Raw genomic sequence first — 19,937 nt, forward strand, 5'->3', positions numbered from 1 at the left:
CAAAGATAATGATATTCGAGGCGTATATGGCTTGTATTAGAATTAACTTGAAATCTGATGTACCATTATCAAACTGAAGCATGTTAATTTCTTTATATTTTTAGTTTGTGGTTTGTTTAGATTTTTATTTTGGTTACGGTTACTTGGAGAAGTACGTACAAAGCCAAAGCTTTTCTTTGATGACTGTAGGTAGTTATTGTTACTGTAGATATAACGTTTCAACTTATTTCCTATCATACAAAATGTTATAAACAGCTTCCCCGTTTTAGGAATGGAAAGGACCAGAGGGTATTCTCATATCTTAAACACAATTAGTACAATCACTTGTCACTTTTTCTTTCCTAGTCGAGGTTAAATACTTATGCATGCCTTTAGAATGGTGGATGGCTCTAAAATTTTCTCAGAGCTAGTTTAGAATAGTTTAGAATTGCAGGTATATTCTAGTTGCTCAGAGCTAGTTAAACAGATTCACTCATGTGCACCTAAGAATGGACAGTTACATGTTTAAATGCGGATCTTTGTCATTTGTGAAACATACAAAGGTGAAGTTTGTTCCTGTGCATCTCTGTTAAAAGCTAATGTAATAAAACTAGGTGTCTGGGACTTTATATCCTTGAAATACTGAACCAATAACTAATCATTTTTTTTTTTTTGATAAGTTGAACTGCGGATTGACCATGAATTCAAACATGACTTGCTGGTTGCTGCAACAAGCACCAGAAACTTAAGTTTAAACTTTAAAAGCTAGCAATATTTTGAATTGACTTTCGCAAATATGCAAAGTCATCCTTCAAGCACAGGAACATCTATTATATGGCCTAAGTATCATTGCCAATCAGTTGTGAACATACTTTTTAATTGAGGCTGAAAAAGGCTGCCACAGTTGTCACGTCCACTCGCATAATATATTCCACCAAATGGAAGTTAAAAAGTTTGAAATATGTGTGTTGCATGCGATAAATAATTTAGCTACTAGAAAGAAACTCTTTTCTGAAATTTAACTTTGATGAAGAGTTACATGTCCTTTTAAAGGTTTGATTAACCAAGCAACATATTTAGCATCTTCTAGAAAATGATTCCTGAATCCCAATCACCACTGCAACTTCCTATTTTGGACATTTCCCAACCATTAAACTCATCTACTTTATCTTCTCTTGCTGCTGCCTGCAAAGAATGGGGCTTCTTTCATGTTACCAATCATGGAATCTCCAATGATCTTTACAGAAAAATTAATTGCCTTTCCCAACACCTCTTCAACCTCCCTTCTGAGACCAAACTAAAAGCAGGTCCTTACTCGTCTCTGAAAACTTATACTCCTCATTTCATTGCATCTCCATTCTTTGAAAGCCTTAAAGTATCTGGACCAGATTTCTCTGACTCTGCTAAGGGTTCTGCAGATGCCCTTGCTGGTGAAGGAAATTCAGAATTCAGGTAATGCTCTTTTAGAACATTTAAGTTCTCCTTTCTCTAACGTCTCTAAAGTTGATACAATTCTCTGATAAATGATATTCCTTCTTAGTGAGATACTGCAAGAATATGGAGGCAAAATGACAGAGTTAGCAAAAGTCATCCAGAAAATCGTCTTGATGAGCTTGGGAGAAGAACTTGGGATAAAGTATTATATCTCAGAATTTGGTAATTGCCATGGATACTTGAGGATAAATAACTACTCGTCCCCGGATAGTTTAGAACAGGAAGTTGAAGGTCTTGGTATGCACACTGATATGAGCTGCATAACAATTGTCTATCAAGATGAATTAGGTGGCCTCCAAGTAAGATCAAAGGAAGGGCAGTGGGTCGATATTTTGCCATGTGAAGGAACTCTTGTGGTAAATATTGGTGACATGCTGCAAGCTTGGAGCAATGACAAGCTAAGATCCTCTGAGCACCGTGTCATTCTGAAGAAGCCGGTGAATCGCTTTTCTTTAGTTTTCTTTTGGTGCTTTGAGGATGAGAAGGTGATTTTGGCACCTGATGAAGTAGTAGGTGAAGAAAATTCAAGAATCTACAAGCCATTTGTTTGCTCTGACTATTTAAAGTTTAGAGTGAACAATGAGAAAGGTAAATTTGAGAAAGTTGGTTTTACAGTTAAAGATTTTGCTGGGATTGGATCCAAGTTAAAGTAGAAGCACGGTTGTCATTCTTTGAGTAGTTAGTTGATAAACTTGTAAATATCCTCATGTTCCATCATTGCAACATAGGTATCTAGGGGTTCTGTTTGTGTGAGATTTTATTATATAATATTCTATCTTGTTATTTGATGAAATCGTTTGCAAGTTACTGGTAAGTACATTCAGTGAATGATAAGAAGATGTATCCAGAAAGGCTTTGACTTGACATAGCTAATAACTGAATGCATGTATAGTTGGAAGTCCAACTTCCAACTCAATGCTTTTATTAAAATTCTATGTTTGCCCACTTGGCATGTTTGGGTTTATTAACTATCTACACATGCAAAGGGCATGTTCTAGAACCAAACATAAATGATCAGTTAGTTTCCTTCTTTTTCTGAGTTCTAAATAATTGGCCCTGAAGAGAGATGCTAAAATCATACTCTCGTGCGTATCCAGGATTCAAAGGTTCAACCTTTAGGGCTCGTTTGGTATGATGGATAAGAAAAAATAGTCCTGGAATAAAATTTAGTGCCGCCTTATCCCACGTTTGGTTGGAATAAAAACTCGGGATAACTAATCCCGGGATTATAGTGTTTTTTTATCCCAGCTTGAGGGTGGAATAACTAATCCCAGGATAACTTATCCCGGGATAAGTTGTTTTCAACCAAACGAGCCCTTAAGGTTCTTAGCACCGCACTCATTGTACTTCCGAGATTATGAGTTCAGAATCTAATATAGTTTGAGATTTTAGTGGTTCACACACATATATACACACACACACACATATTCGGCTAAGGAAAATACTGGATTCAGTTGTACTCATTAAACATTGGCTCCATCTACCTCTGGCAGCCCGGAAGAGCTAATGGAGATCCAGAAAAGTAAGCAAATCCTACCTAAAGGTCTTCTTTTAGCTGATAGGATATAATGAATGAATTAATCATCTTTCAAAAGATTACAGGACCAAGAGTTGGTTATCATTCTACCATTTGGAACTTTGTCCTCTAGTATAGTATAAGCATCTATCTGTTTTAAAACATAATGTTGAACTGCACCAGAAAAAAAAGAGCCTTTACTGCAAGTTATAGTGTTTTATCCTCTAGTAGTAAATGTAGACTGTATAAGCATCTAACTGTTTTAAAGCATAATGTTGATATGCACCAGAAGAAGAGCTTTTCACGGCGACTTAGTCACATCCTATGATTATCATAGTGCTTTGAATACATTCTGGTTAAGTCATATCATATGCTTTAATAGTGGATTAACTGTGTGGATTTGACGAATCATCAGGGGGGTCTAGAAAGTAAAAAGCAGATTTTGCTTGTCTTAACTCTTTTAATACTATGTATGCTAACAAGATGTAATTGCATTTTAATATTAATAATGAAGCCATAAAGTTGTTTACTGTTTTGTTATGGTCAGCACACTGTTAATAAAATACTCCAACTAGAATGATCAATTTGTCACCACTCACCAGTCAACTGTCCAAAAAGTTACTTTAATCAACTTCTTTATTTTAATAGGTGATGATTATCTCTCACATGGGTTTGCTTAGCTATCCTAATTAAATCAAATACAAAAATCACAATTGATTAGCTTCTTTCTTTCTTTGGCTGGATTTCTGTGGGCGTTACTTTTCTCTTTTTATCACAATTGATTAGCTTCTTTCTTTTTTTGGCTGGATTTCTGTGGGCTTTACTTTTCTTTTTTTACTTTTTAATGTTTTAGGGATACATAAGGAGTATTGGTGTTCCCAAAGGTGTGTCTCGGACCAATTTGGCTACCCCTTAGATTTGGCACTCTGTCAGATGTCTTTTCTCCAAAAGCCTATTAGGACCCGTTTGACCATGAGAATTATTCACTTTTTTTCGGATTTTTTTTTAAAAAAAATTAGTGTTTGGCCATGAAAATTCATGGATTTGTATTTGGAATTTGAAAAACAGAATTTCACAACCAAAACAAGTACATTTCAATGAAAAAAATACTATTTGCGAAAACTATGGCCAAACACAACTTCAACTCAAAATTCCAAAAAAGGTGAAAAAGTTTTTTGTTTCTATGGTCAAATGCCTACTAAGAAGAAAAAGAAGGCTATATGTGATACAGAGTTGTTTTCTGATTTTGGAACTGCAACTATACTTTGATGCAGTTTAAATGAGATGTATCTACTATACCAAGACATTGTTGATGACCCTTTTTTTCATGCAAATTTTTTTTTTTTTTTTAAAATAATAAGGGAGTCAAAGGGCATGTGTTTGTGTAGTTATGGTAATGCCAATCATAATGGAAGTCTCTAATCTAGAGGAAGCCACCATATTTTCTAGTAGGGAATTATTGGAAGCATGGGCAAAGTGACGCTGGAGAATGTCCATGTTAGAATCCAGTTAGAGTAGACAAACACATTTATGTTCATACTTGCAACAACCATTTTGGTTTCTAAATTCTATTCTTCTACTTCTTAATTTTCGCTCACAAACAATTGGTTCATTAATATGTGTGGATATTGTGTGTTTTTTGCCTGACCTCCACCTTAGGATGCGTAGGAGTAAGTGCGCTCAAAGTCGTTGGCGCATTCAAGATTTGAATTCTATGGGTTCAATCTTTAAGGTTATTAGCATCAAACTATTAAAATTTTAAATTAAGTGTTCAGACCTATTATTTATTGCAACCTAGTTGGTTGACAACCTGATTTTAGCACTATAGGCCAAAATCGATATGACCCCTTAAAAACAGCTAAAAACATGCAATTCAAGAATCAACGCGTTTTGCATATTTCATATTTTCATTTACATTAGGTTGAACACAGAGAGCAGTAGAAGTGAGTAGGTGAAGACTACTAACTACTGAATATGTTAGAAACTTGAAGTGGCAGAAAACTAAGTTGGAATGGCTTAAAGATGGGGATGATAATACCTAGTATTTTCATGCACTAATCAAGGAAGACGGAAGAGGATTTTCTTGCATAAAATTAAGATGGCCAGAATGAATGAGTACATGGTGATAGAGATAACTTGCAGGCTGCTACTGTTTATTTTCAGAAGCTCTTACTGAGTTTGAAGATCGACAAGGCATGTCTATAACTGCACTTTAAAAAAAAATCTTATACTATGCCGCCTTAACGTTTTTCTACCTTAGCCAAGGATAAGACAAAAAAAGGTAAGAAAATAAAATAATGAAATGCAAGAAGATGCAAAATTAGATTAAAATCTAAATATTATATAGTTGTATGTAATGGTTATATACTTATGTAATAGCGATCACGGCCCACTTCGATCCATCGATGAGTTGATTGACCGATCATGGTCCAAGCCTATCTGGCTCAAAACTCAAACAATCGGATTCGATCTATCTATGCACCTTTAGACCGATCTATCTATGCACGTTTAGATTGTAAGGTCTTTTTTGTTATATTTCATGGATTGTGTTTTAATTTCATCTTACATGTAACAATTTAAAAATGATGAAGTTGGACAGATTTAGCTTGACACTTAGAATGATAAATGCTTAACTTACTTGTTAGATTATTTTTTACAAATTTCACCTTTAAATATCTCTGTGTAATACACTTTAAATAAAGATATTTGGAAACCATTTGTTTGAAAAATATAGGCCCAAATCCAAGTCCCTCATAGGGTTGAAGTGCACAAATAACCCTTTTTGAGGTCACTATTTATACAATGTTCGTGTTTTGAAAATATTTGTAAATATAATTCATGTGTTACACAGCTGGAAGAAAAAGGAAACTATCTTACAGCTTTCGAACAACTTTAGACCTTGGTCATAAATATTTTCTTCGACGGTCTAAAGTTCCCTACGAACTTGAGTGAAATCTTTTAGACTTTGGTCATAACTTCTCTGCAACTTTGAACATTAGGTTTAATGTATGTTGGGAAAACTACGTATATATACATGTTAAGGAGAAATATTTACGAAACGTAACGATAGTTTTCCTTATTTACAAAACATAACGATATATTACAAAACATGACGGATTTTCATATATTTTTCGTTTTTTTATTTTTTTCCAGAAAATATATATATTTTTTATAAAAAAAATATTTTTTTTTAAAAAAAATAATTTTTATATATATTTTTTAAATATTAATTTTTTTTTTTTTTTGCTCAATGGCTTAAAAAATTACCTCATATTTCTATGTATGAAATGTGTATGTGTGAGCAAAATTTTTAATATAATTTTCATATACAAAATTTTGAGCGAAAACTTTAAGCCTTGAATATTGTATGAAAATTGTTACAATGTTGTTGTAGTTGTATTAATTTTCCGTAAATCTAATATGAAATTTATATACAAACAATGTGAATGAAATTCTAAGTCTTGAGGAAGATATACACATTTCATACCATTCTCATGCATAAAATTTTAAGCATAATGTTTAAGCCTTGATCAAGATATACACATTTATACGTTCTTCATACATAAAATTTGAGCGAACTTTTTAAGCCTTGAGCAAGATATACAAATTTCATACACAAAAATTTGAGCGATTATTTTAAGTCTTGAATGTTGTATCAAAGTTATATACAATGTTGTTATAGTTGTATTAATTTTACATAAATCTAACATGAACTTTATACATGAAAATGTGAGCGAAATTTTAAGACATGAGCAAGATACAAATTTCATATTGTTTTCATACACACAATTTTGAGCGGATTTTTTAAGCCTTGAACGAGATATACACATTTCATACATTTTTCATACACTAAATTTTGAGCAAACTTTTTAAGTCTTGAGCGAGATATACACATTTCATACAACTTTCATACATAAGTTTTTGAGCAAAAAAAAAAATATTAATTTTTTTAAAAAATAAAAAAAAAAATTTTTTTTTTTTTTTTTAAAATAAAAAAATATTTTTTAAAAAATAAAAAATAATTTAATTTTTTTTTTTTTAAAATATAAAGCATGTTTTGTATAGGATTTGTAATGTTATGTTTTGTAAATATAAAACTATCGTCACGTTTCGTAAATATTTCTCCTTAAGATGTATATATATGTCAAAGACCCTTTAATGTTCCTAGTGAACTTGGGTTAAACCTCCTAAACAACTTCTACAATTTCAGGCCACCATGTCTAAAATTCTTTAATGAACTTGGGTGAAACATTCTGAAAGTTTGATCAAACGTTTTATAGTTCATTATAGACCGACTATCAGATCTAGGGTTCCCAATGAACTTAGGTGACAGAAGAGATGGAGTATGAGTTTTCTTCTGCTTGTAAGGGTGTTATAATTTGTAAAGCATTTTTTAAAAATGGAACAAAATATAAATTGTGGCCTAAAAAAGAATGTTCAGTTTAAATTTATTCTCATCATAATGGGTTGGATGAGAAACAATTATCCTTCTTTCCAATTTGTTTAGTGGTATACACAACTTTTATTGAACCCACAACGCTTCTAGCGCATGTGTAGTACATAATTATCCATCTGAAAGAAAGAAAAAAAACAATTTCAGAGGTTGTATTTGTGACTTGTTCATCGGTTAAAGTTATATTAGAGTTCTGTTTATCCTTGAAAACATCTATGTCTACTGGTTTGTGTGCTTAAAAACTAGAGTTCTGTTTATCCTTGAAAACATCTATGTCTACTGGTTTGTGTGCTTAAAAACGAGAAGAAGGTGTAGAAAACACCTTCGGCGGATAATGTAGCGGCTCTTTCCAAAAGGCGTGAATGCAAATAAAAAACATTCCCTGGATAAGCTTCACGATCGGGCAGTCTTCGACATTAAATCTTCTTCAAAGCTCAAGTTCGAAAATCGGGTTGCCACAAACAAGCTCCATTTCGAGTGGGTGTTATTTCAATAGATCGAGAATATATTCGAGGAGTTCATATGTAAAATTTGAGTTGATTTGGTGAATATTTAAGATGGATTTGGTTGAAAATTCAGATTTGAGGTTGAAAATGAACCTCATGTCACACCCCAACCTTGGGGGGTGTGGCAGGCACCCGGCACCTGAAGGGCCGAGTTAACCAACTGTGATATCTGAACTCTGTAAAGTGAATCATAAGCCGACAAAGCCGCTGAATAACAATTGTAAGAAGTATATCATGACAACTTGCAAGCAGAAAAGGCCCAACAACACATATATGCATAACTAGGACCGACAAGGCCACAACCAAGAAAGACAACTAGTCAGAAGGCCGGCAAAGCCAAACACAATACCTGTACACTGACTGATAGTCTGTAAGCCTCTAAGAGTTCTAATATGCATCAACTGGTCGGGATAGTGGCCCCGGCGTACCCATAGCCATACTCGTAATATATATATAGATGCATGCATTCTATTTAATGACTCTGACCAGCAACTCCGGAGAATGGCGTGCGAACATCCCTGCTGAACTCTGGTATCCTACTAAGAAAGGTACACCAATCCGTCTACCGTACCTGTGGGCATGATCACAGCGCACAAAATGCGTTAGTACAAAAGATGTACCGAGTATGTAAGGCGGTAAGCATAAACATAACATAAGCATAAGAGATATAAATAAAAAGAAGGGAGATATAGAGGCAACCTGAAACTCTGAACGAGGACACTGAGGGCGACCATAACCATGATGTAAATGTAAATGCATGCTCGTAAAATCATTCCTCACGGTGGAGGCTTATAACATATCATATCATATAATAATATATATCCCTCTGTGGGGTGAGCTCATCATCATATCATCATCTCTGCCCAACTGATCAGTGGTATGCACAGCTACGTGCCTGCCCGACCATCTACGACACGGCGCAGTAATGAAAGAAATCCATCTAAGTGCACATTTACGTGCCTGCCCGGCCGACTATAGCGCGGCACGGTAATGAAAATAAATACATATATATAAGTGCAATGCAAGACTGACTTCAGAAGAAATATCATGGAAAGAGTCGGAGTGACCTATCGTCGTTATCCTCCAACTATCATTATTGTCGCTACGTTTATCATTCTTTAATCATTAGGCAAAGAATTAAAAGTACAAGGAAACATCTTGTTATGAATTATTCACGAAGCCAAAGTTAGCCAAACTCTTATGAAATATGATCGACACAACTTTTATCGGAAAGAATGTGCCAACGAGAGGTTTGTCACCTTGGAGCAATAGACAAGAAGGTAAGGATTAACTCAACTAAAGGAAGTACAATCAACTCAACTTTAATGTGAAGAGTACCATAACCAATATCATTCTTCATTCGATAAACAAGAGGGATACCAAATGTGAAAGGTACTTCAATACAAGCTATTCATGAGAAAAGGGTAAGCTTAACCATTTTGGAACATAATCGATACAAGTTGAATGGAAAGTCTTTTAATCGATAGCCAAAAGGAGGTGTGGAACATAATACAAGTCATAGATGAATTATGTGTCATCTCAATTACCATGGAACGCGATCGATCCAAGTTAACGGAACAACTTTTCAATGAAAGGTCATTTGAATTCTAGTCATGCCACAAAGAGAATAGAAAGCCCTACATACCTTAACGATGAAGTTTTCCACGTTCCATGAGTCCTCGAATACCTTAAGAACGATCACCTACATCATACGACCAATTTGGGATCAATTCCAAGTTCATAGCTTATGGAAATACTCATTGAGGCATTTTGTCGAACAACTTGCGGGCGTAAGTTCGTAGGGTCATTTGTAGTTTAATTTCTTCAGTCAAGACTACCATTTTCTTCTCTCTTACTCTTATTCCTCATTAACATTCCATCCATAACTCCACAAATTCAAACAATGCATTGAAACCATGTAAACCAGTCCAAGCAACCAAGTGTATTCATAAGAGTTTCTTAGAGTTAATAAAGACTTGTCCGATGGGATTTCTCCTCCAATTTCTAGGTTAAATACTTGTAGAAGCTTAAGAGGACCATGAGAAGGGTATAACATACCTTAAACTTCAAGAATCACTCCAAAACAGAGATTTTTTCAAGTTGAAGATTTCTTCCGAAAAGTGAAACAACGAAGAAATGATGATTCTACGATTACCACGTGATTCCTTCTGTTAAAGTTACTTGATTAGCCTTTGGATTTGCTTATGATTGATGGAGAAATGTTTGAGAGAGTATAGGGAGTGCTTAGGGTTTGTATCTTAGAGAAAATGAAGGTCCAAGATGATTTGTGGGTCTTTTATACAAAAGGGAATAAGCTGCCACCGACCTAGCACACTGTTCCCGTGGCAGTTTACGTCCCTGGACGGAAATGCAAATTTCTCTCTACTCCGATGTCGTATCGATGAACAGTAAAATGTTATAAAAACTAGACTCGTAGACCTTCAATTTGATAGGTGGATCACCCCGTAACTCCAAGTGGATTGAGAGAAAAGCTCCTCGACATCTGACCCAAATTTCAGTGAAATTTACAAACTTAACTTGCGACGCCCTTTGTCGACTTTCGTATTACAACTCGTTTAACTTCCAAACTTAACAAGCGACCATTATACGATTCAAATACTTCATATCATTACTTTCTTAGCATGTGAAGCACTCCTAATATCACCCAAAAGTACAAGTTATCGTATTTCCAACTTGCCAACTTTTGACGAAACTCATGCTTCTTTGATTCATTCACCCTTCAAACTTTCTGCCACTTACTAATCTTATTTATAAACTCGTATAACCATTTATATTAATAAGCTCAATCCCTTTTTAACCTCAAGACAATTTCTTTTGAACTTGCGTCGACTAACTCATGATGCGACTTTAATACGCGAAAATCTGGGGTGTAACACCTCATTTCCGGATTTTACAAAAACATTCACATTTTGCAGCACAATTTCGAAATTTGAATACAATAAAGGAAAAAAGGAAAAAAAAAAACTACAAAAATATTTAAAATATATACACGTGTCGGTGCATGTACATCACCGACTTAACTAATAATTGGACGCGGCCATCCAGGAAGGAATATATTTCAGTTCAAAATAGTCCCGGAGGATAATAGGCCCTCACAAAATATGAGTGTGTTACAACAAATCCGATCATAATTTAGCCGTCGTTTTAGCCATTTTTCCTATTTTTGTAGCTCTTCTACAATTTTAGACCTGACTATCAGATCTAAGGTTCCTAGTGAACTTAGATGACAGAAGAAATGGAGTATGGGTTTTCTTCCGCTAGTATGGGTGTTATAATTTGTTAAGACTTTTACAAAGGGAACAAAATATAAATGGCGGCCTAAAAAAAATACTCCGGTTAACTTTTTTTTCCTCATGATGGGTTGGATGAGAAACAAACAAATGAAACCCATGTTTGAAGTTGGTAATAATTTACGTGCATCTAGTATTTACACCAATCAAAAAATACCTGACACATATCTTCATATACACTCTTATTACAAAATCATAGTTAATTAATACACATTCTCACCTTAATTTATAATTTAATCATGATATTAATATAATTTAGTCTAAAATAAGGGTAAATGTTTACCTTTGAATTGTTTTTTGCCTTAAGAATATCTACCTAACGGATCAAATTGTGTGTTATTAAATTTTAACTACACCAAAACCGTTATCCTTTTTTCCAAATTTTAATGGTAAACATAATTTTTAGTGAATCCACAAACGCTTTTAATGCATGTGTTGTGCATAATTATCCATCTTATTATACATCTAATATTGTGTGAAATTCTGACTCCATGATTGAAATTGAGTCAATTAAAGGAAAGCATAATTGTATTATTGAATACTTGTTTGGTTGCCTGAAAATAAAAAACCGAATAAAAATTAAGAAGAAAAAATGCAACGTCTATACATAGAAGATGAACATAATTGATCCAAACTAGTTTCGGATCGAGACATAATCGATTGATTGGTTTATTTTTTCAGAATCATTTATTTAAAAGAGAAATTGTTAACATACAGTAAGGAGCTAAGTATTATTTATGTTTAAACCTTCGTTTCTCCGCAAAAGATTCAGTTTCTCACAAAGTCACAAGTTGTACAACAGTGGTATTGTTTATTTGTTCAACATGTTAATACATTCACTAAAGAGCTTCAGTTTACATTTCTAGCATTATGTCCTTCTAATCTTTTTCTTTTTAGTTGTTAAAAAAATGCGTAAGTTATCAAATGTTGCTTAAATTGGATTTAAAGCTGGATTTAAGTTATGTAGGCTAACAATATATAAAATTTCTACACTAAAAATATATAAAGAAGTAGGATCACATCCTACATTCAAGGTCAAACCTGCTAGACTCTCTAACATTGTATATGATCCTTCTTGATCCAAATAACTCATGGAGTCAAGTTAGTATAGATTTAGCTAACTTAGACTATATTATTGAGTGTTAAATAAGGTAGAACAAACTAACTTTTTCTCTGCTCAATGAATATGCTAAAAGTTTGAGATGTCAAACTCAAAAGGTGTAATTTTTCTTCATCGATGATCAAAAGGAGGCAGTTTAATTATTATTTTTTCAAAAAATAGGATCGTGCACCCTAAAAGTGGGGATCACAAAAGTTATGTTTTCCCCTTAAAAAATCAGTTAATACAAATTCCATCCATCTCTTGTTTTTTTTCTTTTCTTGCTTAAAATGCTAATCCTTCAATACTTAGCTTATATTTTGGCACGTGCAGAGCGTGTGAATGGCACGCTTCGAAGATAAGGTGAGAAAGCACTTGATCCGTGTCAAGCATATGGTTAGACACGCTTGGCTTCCTTCACACGCGTGAGAAACCCTAGTTCGCAAACTTGCCGGATCTTAGCCGGAAAACTTCCCGGAACAAATAAATTATCATTTCCGTCACTCTTCTCCGGACAATTCGCCGGAATATTTATTCCTCTATTTATATGTAAGTCATCTACATCTTCTTTTTTTGTGTGTGAAAAATTATCTAAAGGATGGATTTTTCTTTAACATTTTTCTAGATAACCATTAAAAAAAAAAAAAAAAAAAAAAAAAAAAAGAAACAGGAGTGGTAATATAAATTGAACTCTGTTTGAAAAGAATATATATATATATATGGACCTAAATAGAGGTAGCCAAGCCCAATTGATTTGGCTGTGTAGCCAGATTGGTAATATGAGCAAAATTGAAGTCTTTATTATTAGAAGGTGCCAAAAATCATGCTTTATTTGTTAGCTCAGTAGATGAATTGTTGGTAGGTTCTAGATGGTGCACCACATGTTGTTTCATTTTGTGCATGGCATTTAAATTATACATACCCGATAGTGTATTTTTACAGGATCCAGAATTTTAACCAGTTGTTACTTGCCACTTTCCAAAGAAACCTGTTCTGCGTCTGGTTTTAGCTAATCTGATAGTGTAATTCTTTTTAATATTGTTAGGAGTAGTTTATAAAATGTGGAACTTGTATGCATATTGACTTGCTATTTGGGAGGATCAGATTCCTATTTGTTATAAGTTGACTATTTGTGTTGAGATTTTTCTAGTTATTGGTCCTAATGGAATAGATTTTTCATACCTTTAGTAGTAGTAGTAATAGTGGCTGCATTCTTCATGTCTTTTCTTTGAAATGCCTTTTGTGGTCTAAACATCTTGATATTTTGCTTTTGAAATTCTTTTGTTGTAATCAGGGAGCTGAAGAGCCAAGCTTTGGTAATCATATCAAAAATGTCTTCTGGAGTATTTTAGTCTAATTATTATGCTGACGCATGATACAGAGTGTACGCAATGTTATCTATATCTGATGTTTGAAATGTAGTAGAACTTGAGGAAAATAAGTGGAAAAAGAAAATCTGGAATGGCATCAGAGATGCAGAGATATGATACAAACGAAGATGACGAAGAGATGGATGTGAAAGAAGAAGATGATGAGGATGATGATGACGAAGAGAAGAATGCAGCCATGCATGCAATGGGGGGTGTTGATGGGGGACATGGATCTAGCAGCAATAATAGGTTTCAACACCATCAGCAATATCAGGAGCAACCAACCCCTGGGGGATCCCGTAGATGTAGGCCATTAGAAGAGAAGGAAAGAACAAAGCTTAGGGAGCGACAACGAAGAGCTATTACTGCAAAGATCTTGACTGGACTCCGAAGGCACGGGAACTATAACCTTAGAGTTAGGGCTGATATCAATGATGTAATTGCTGCTTTGGCAAGGGAAGCAGGTTGGGTTGTTCTTCCAGATGGAACCACCTTTCCCTCAAGATCACAACCACAGGTAACTCTCCTCCAAGCGTTTTTGTCTTTCCTTCTCATATAACAAAGTTCACATATAGTCTCACTGTGTTTAAGTGAGGCAAGATGAAAGATAATGTCTTGGAAGATTTTTGTCAACGGATACTTATGCATCAATCTTGTTTTATTTCTAGTAGATCTTAAGAAAACCCATTGCGGTGTTGTTTTTCCAATATCTACAGGGCACAGGCACTGCTGGTGGGACACCCACCACAATGGTGACTTCATCATCTTCACATATACCTACACAACATGCTCCACTTGCTTCGTTGAAAGGCATGCCCTCTGGGTTTCAAAATATAGCCGATCAGAGCGCCTCTCAAATGAAAAGTGTCTTTGTACCTTCTTCACCGCCTTATGATTCATCCTCCGCTGCCCGATCGCAAACTTCGCCCTTGGTGGCAGATGGACGAGAAGCACAAAATGACCCATTTCTTGTAGGATCTGTAGATTCAATTGACAAGCAGGTGAAATGGGTTAGCTCAATCTATTGAAAAACATGTAAATTTAGTACAAACACATTTTCACTTTGCCAATTCATTTGTCTAGAAATTTGTTGAAATGTCAAAGTAAGAAAAATTACTTTCAGAATCCCGTATGCCAGTGTTATCAAAAGCAAAAAGCTCAAAAAAGCTCTAAGGTCCATTGGGGCTTTAAGCACAAAGCGCAAATAAAGCATGAGCTTTAATGAAAAAAGGCGCTAATGGAGGAAAATATATAAGAATATATATGTTTAGTTCAAGCCTAATAATTATAAGCATCACTAACAAGTATATGGACAAAGAATGTAAAAGAAATTAACAATAAAGTGAAATATTAATTGTTTGGTGTCGCCTCTTCAAGAAACGCTCATTAGCAAGGAAAAATATGTCTTAGAGCCTTGATGACGACACTGAAGCGCACATTAAGCGAGGCGAAGCGCTCAACATGTTTTGAGCCTCGCTTTAGGGCTTAAGCGCGCCTTTGACAACACTCCCGTAAACATGGGGTATGATGCGTGTGAAGTTGACATTTTTGTTTGAATACCTTTCGGAACCATACTTTTGCTGTTTCAATGGGCCTGTAAGAGCATTTGCTAACATTTCTGAAATATTTTGTTAGGTTGTTGACATACATACAAAGTTACAGGAGCGTGATTTTGCTGGGACACCCTACATTCCTGTTTATGTTATGCTACCTGTGAGGTTTCTGAACTTAGACCTTGTTAATTCTTACTGGTTCTTTCCATTTCTCAATGACTGTTCTAGGGTCCTCATGTATCTTTTCTCCGTTTCCCTAGTAACTTGATCCTTTTGACATGGAGTTAGCGTCTTCAATCTACTTCCTTTCTTATTGAAACTTTAGAAGGCGAGAACTGTTGTTTTCCAGCTTTCGTCAAGTCATATGTGGTTAACCTGATGCTATTTTTGCATGTTATATTGGCAGTTAGGAGTTATTAATATGAAGTCTGAGCTTGTTGATGCGGATGGTCTAGTGAAGCAACTGAGAGTGCTAAAGTCAATAAATGTTGATGGTGTGATGGTGGATTGTTGGTGGGGCATAGTAGAGGCAAATGTTCCACAGGAATATAACTGGAATGGATATAAAAGGCTTTTTCAAGTTGTGAGGGAGCATAAACTCAAAATAAAGGTGAGATTTAAATGCTCTTTGTTGTGACTCCCTTGTTCTTCCACTTTATCCCATTCGTTTACGTGAATGAATGCAACTTTTTTGACAACCGTGGTGTCCGGGCTGGCTTGCATGCACCTCGACTAATTTCACCGGGCACCTGCTACCTCCCACCAGCAAGAGGATGATCTTTTTACCATGGACCCTTAAAGATAAAGACTTACTCCCTCCGGTTCTAAATAAGTGTCCACTTAGCCTTTAGCACACCCCTTAAGAAAATACTAATTCCTTAAAAAAAAAAAAAGTAGGTGCTTTGACTAAACTATCCTTAATTAATGATATCATAGAGAATTGGAGTGATTTAAAAGACTTCTTTAGGGATATGTAAATAAGGGCAAATCTGGAAAAATAAAGTTAATTCCTTCTTGATTATATAATTGGACACTTATTTTGAACCAAAATAAAAAGGTTAAGTGGACACTTGTTTTGAATCGGAGGGAGTAATTCCTAAAGAAAATGTTCTTTTGGGACTTGTGATTGTCATTGTAGTTATTGCATCGTTTTGGACTGCAATGTTTTGAGGTTTTAACTGGAACCAGGTTGTGATGTCTTTCCATGAATGTGGAGGTAACATTGGTGATGATGCTTGCATTCCACTACCTCACTGGGTATCCGAAATAGGTCGAAGCAATCCTGATATATATTTTACGGACAGAGCAGGACGACGGAACCCTGAATGTCTCTCGTGGGGAATTGACAAAGAGCGAGTTTTGAGAGGCCGCACTGCTGTAGAGGTATGCTATGTGACTTTGCCATGCTGTACTCGTCACATTAGATTTGCTTTCAAGGGGTTTTACAATTCCTAGGGCTCCAATTTTCTTCTTTATGTGACTACATTTATCAAAGATTATATCTTACCCAGGTACTCGTTAAAAAAAGATATAGTAATGTCTTACCCAGATCTTTGTCTTTCTGACTAATGTAGGTCTATTTTGATTATATGAGAAGCTTTCGAGTTGAATTTGATGAGTTCTTTGAGGATGGTATTATTTCCATAGTTGAAGTTGGACTAGGCCCATGTGGGGAGCTAAGGTATCCCTCTAATCCTGTAAAGCATGGCTGGAGGTATCCCGGAGTTGGTGAATTCCAGGTAATTTCTTTTTAATTCTCTTTGAACTTGTGGTTAGTAGTTGATAGATCTTAGATTTGTATGAATGGCATGCAAAAGAATTTGGTTGTCAAATCTATATCTGTTTATACATCACTATATTCCTGCATGAGGTCAGACTTAAAAGGAAAAGGAGTGTCTAACTGATTAGACTGTTTTAGGATCTGTGTCAAAAATTAGAGCCAAAGGCAATCACATGTTTGTGACCATTTATAGCATCAATATGACTTTCTTGCCTCCCATAGTGTTATGACCAGTATTTGCTGAAAAGCCTACGGAAGGCAGCTGAAGCAAGAGGACACTCATTCTGGGCACGAGGACCTGACAATGCTGGTTCCTACATTTCACGGCCACAAGAGACCGGATTTTTTTGTGACGTTGGTGATTATGATGGGTATTATGGTAGGTTTTTCCTCAGTTGGTACTCTCAAGTTCTGGTTGACCATGCAGATCGCGTGCTTTCTTTGGCCAAGTTAGCTTTTGATGGGACATGCATTGCTGCAAAGGTTAGTCATCTGATTTTAGGTTATGATACACTATCAGTTGCTATAGACTTCGCACCACAAAAAACAATGACAATTATATAAATGATAATAATAAAATGACAATAATGCTTTTTCTTCTGTTTTTATAAGTGATTTCCTTTATTTTCATTTTTATTCCTGTTTACTTATTATATTCTTTATCCAAAAAATCCTCCTTACTATGATTTAAATAAACAGGGACTGTTCATGACATGTTTTGACTTTCCTGTCTTTGTCCTTATGCACATCAGAGAGTATTATTTAGTTTGTGTTGATGTTTTCTTCAGTAACTAAAGTTCTGTTCTTAACAAATTTCAAGAAGCTTGAATCAAGGATAGATTCAAGCCAAATTAAAGCCAAATAGTCTTGTTTCAACTAACTATTTACTATTATCCTCGCTTTGTCTTTTATTTGAAGTTTGCTAGAAGAGAAGAGGCTTTTTTATATTAGGTATAGTTGATCCAATTTCTACGATATTTTAAATCTAAGCAGCTATCAGGAATTCATTGGTGGTATAAGACAGCTAGCCACGCTGCTGAATTAACAGCTGGGTTTTATAACCCGAGCAATCGAGATGGTTATGTTGTGATCGCGGCAATGCTGAAGAAGCATGGAGCTGCATTGAACTTCAAGTGTGCTGAAATGAGCATGTTAGAGCAGGCAGTGGACTTCTCTGAGGCTCTAGGTGATCCTGAAAGATTAGCCTGGCAAGTAAGCTTCGAGCACTAAAGCTTGAGTTTCATCTCTGCTGAATAACTAAATAGACAATTTGCATTCCCGACTTGCATATCTGTCGAACCATTATGTTAATTGCAGATTAAATCACTTTGCCTTTGAACATCACACTGCAGGTGCTGAATGCTGCTTGGGATGTTTCTCTGCCAGTTTGCAGTGAAAATGCACTTCTGTGTCATGATAGAGGAGGCTACAATTGTTTACTGGAAAAAGCAAAACCCTTAAATGATCCGGACGGGAAGCATATTTTTGCTTTTACCTACCTTAGGCTCAGTCCCCTTCTCATGGACGGCCAGAACTACATGGAATTTGAACGATTTGTTAAGCGAATGCATGGTAAGGGGTTGGAAGGCTTCCAACTCTTCTGTCAATTGTTTTAATAGATTTGTGGTAGACTAGTTTGTGATTAATTTGGGTAGAATTAGTTGGATCAATACTTGAGGGTTCAAAATATGTCGACAAAATTTAGATATCAGTATGGATTGGACGTAGGATCAGCGATATTGTCTAAGAGTTGTATAACGATTACATAACTAGTGTTGTCTTGGAAAATGATAATTGATAACTAGTTAACCAGGGGAAATGCTAGATTAAACTTTAAATCATGGCTAATGGACATCATATCGATAAGCCAGCTCATTGCCTTCATTGTCTAAGGTTCTTTCAGCGAATAAATAGATTATAAAGCATGTTATTTATCTCAGTTAGTGCAAATAAATTGTTTCTTGATGAAGGTAGTTGTTCTGCCAGGTATTTATTGACCTATCATCCCAAGATCATCTCATAGGCACAATTGTTTTGACTTCGTGATTGGTTACTCTTGTCTGTTTTGCAGGTGAAGCAGTCCTTGAGTACCAATCGTAGTTTGGGAGAGCAGGCAATCTTCAAAATGTGCATAAGTTCCCTCTTCCTTAGGGAAAGCAGGATATTTATTCAGTGTAATGTAAGCATAGTGCAGGAGAGCAAGCAATCTTCAGCTTGGGCGCGCGCATGTGGGATTATATTTCTGTAGTACAATGTAAGAATAGAGTTCTAAAGGAAATATGACGAAGCTGTGTGTCCAGGAGAGCAAGCAATCTTCAGCTTGTGCGCGCGCATGTGGGATTATATTTCTTTAGTTCAATGTAAGAATAGACTTCTGTAGGAAATGTGACGAAGCTGTGTCCTCTGGTCACTGTTGTATTGCAACTTGACCTAAGATGTATGGTTCATGTTGAAGATGATCGCATCATTTCAATTGTAGAAAGCAAAACCAGTTTCAGCTGCTGAAAGGATGGATTACTAGTATGATGAAACTGGATCTTAAAACAGTGATGTACTTGTCATAAAGATTATATAGTCCGCTTGCAAGATCTTAGAGTTCTGTCATTTGCGCTTTAATGTGGGAATTATGTTATTTATAACTTTATAAAGTATGTTAACTCAGCCCAACAATCCCTGGAACTGGAAAACAAGAGATGATATGCGGAATATTGGCCAGCATCTCTTAAGTCTTAGCCATTATTGTATGTTTAACAGGATTGGCGTTGTATTAGTTTTAAGGTGAACTGGCAATTATGGACTAAATAATACAATTATACCTTTTGTTAACCTGATAGGTCTGCTATTACTTTCAAGACGAATTGGCAATTTATAGTCTA

General features: G+C 35.3%; 2 protein-coding genes and 1 long non-coding RNA gene across 6 annotated transcripts; 2 read left to right on the forward strand and 1 right to left on the reverse strand.

Annotated features, from left to right (window-relative positions):
• Positions 1–308: 308 nt before the first annotated feature.
• Positions 309–2,280, forward strand: LOC132062608 (gibberellin 20-oxidase-like protein). Its single transcript, XM_059455144.1, has 2 exons — positions 309–1,431; positions 1,520–2,280. Exons 1-2 carry the CDS (start codon positions 1,073–1,075, stop codon positions 2,124–2,126), a joined length of 966 nt encoding a protein of 321 aa, XP_059311127.1. The 5' UTR covers positions 309–1,072; the 3' UTR covers positions 2,127–2,280.
• Positions 2,281–8,143: 5,863 nt separating this feature from the next.
• Positions 8,144–10,749, reverse strand: LOC132063914 (uncharacterized). The gene is made up of 3 exons (XR_009416468.1): positions 10,007–10,749; positions 9,594–9,650; positions 8,144–8,519 (listed from the first exon to the last, which is right to left on the reverse strand). It is a non-coding gene; the product is annotated as an uncharacterized LOC132063914 (long non-coding RNA).
• A 1,933-nt stretch (positions 10,750–12,682) lies between these two features.
• Positions 12,683–19,722, forward strand: LOC132063913 (beta-amylase 7). Of its 4 annotated transcripts, none has more exons than XM_059456675.1 (11): positions 12,685–12,907; positions 13,781–14,245; positions 14,445–14,738; positions 15,364–15,441; positions 15,688–15,891; positions 16,470–16,664; positions 16,856–17,020; positions 17,284–17,544; positions 18,055–18,273; positions 18,414–18,633; positions 19,133–19,722. In XM_059456675.1, exons 2-11 carry the CDS (start codon positions 13,820–13,822, stop codon positions 19,159–19,161), a joined length of 2,091 nt encoding a protein of 696 aa, XP_059312658.1. In that variant the 5' UTR covers positions 12,685–12,907; positions 13,781–13,819; the 3' UTR covers positions 19,162–19,722. The 4 variants fall into 4 exon arrangements, with proteins under 4 accessions (XP_059312660.1, XP_059312658.1, XP_059312657.1 ...); XM_059456674.1 differs by having other exon boundaries at positions 12,686–12,907; positions 13,653–14,245; XM_059456676.1 differs by having other exon boundaries at positions 12,687–12,907; positions 13,653–14,245; positions 14,445–14,729.
• The last annotated feature ends 215 nt before the right edge of the window (positions 19,723–19,937 follow it).

This window comes from Lycium ferocissimum, chromosome 7 (assembly GCF_029784015.1).
Source record: "Lycium ferocissimum isolate CSIRO_LF1 chromosome 7, AGI_CSIRO_Lferr_CH_V1, whole genome shotgun sequence".
NCBI classification, from domain to species: domain Eukaryota; kingdom Viridiplantae; phylum Streptophyta; class Magnoliopsida; order Solanales; family Solanaceae; genus Lycium; species Lycium ferocissimum.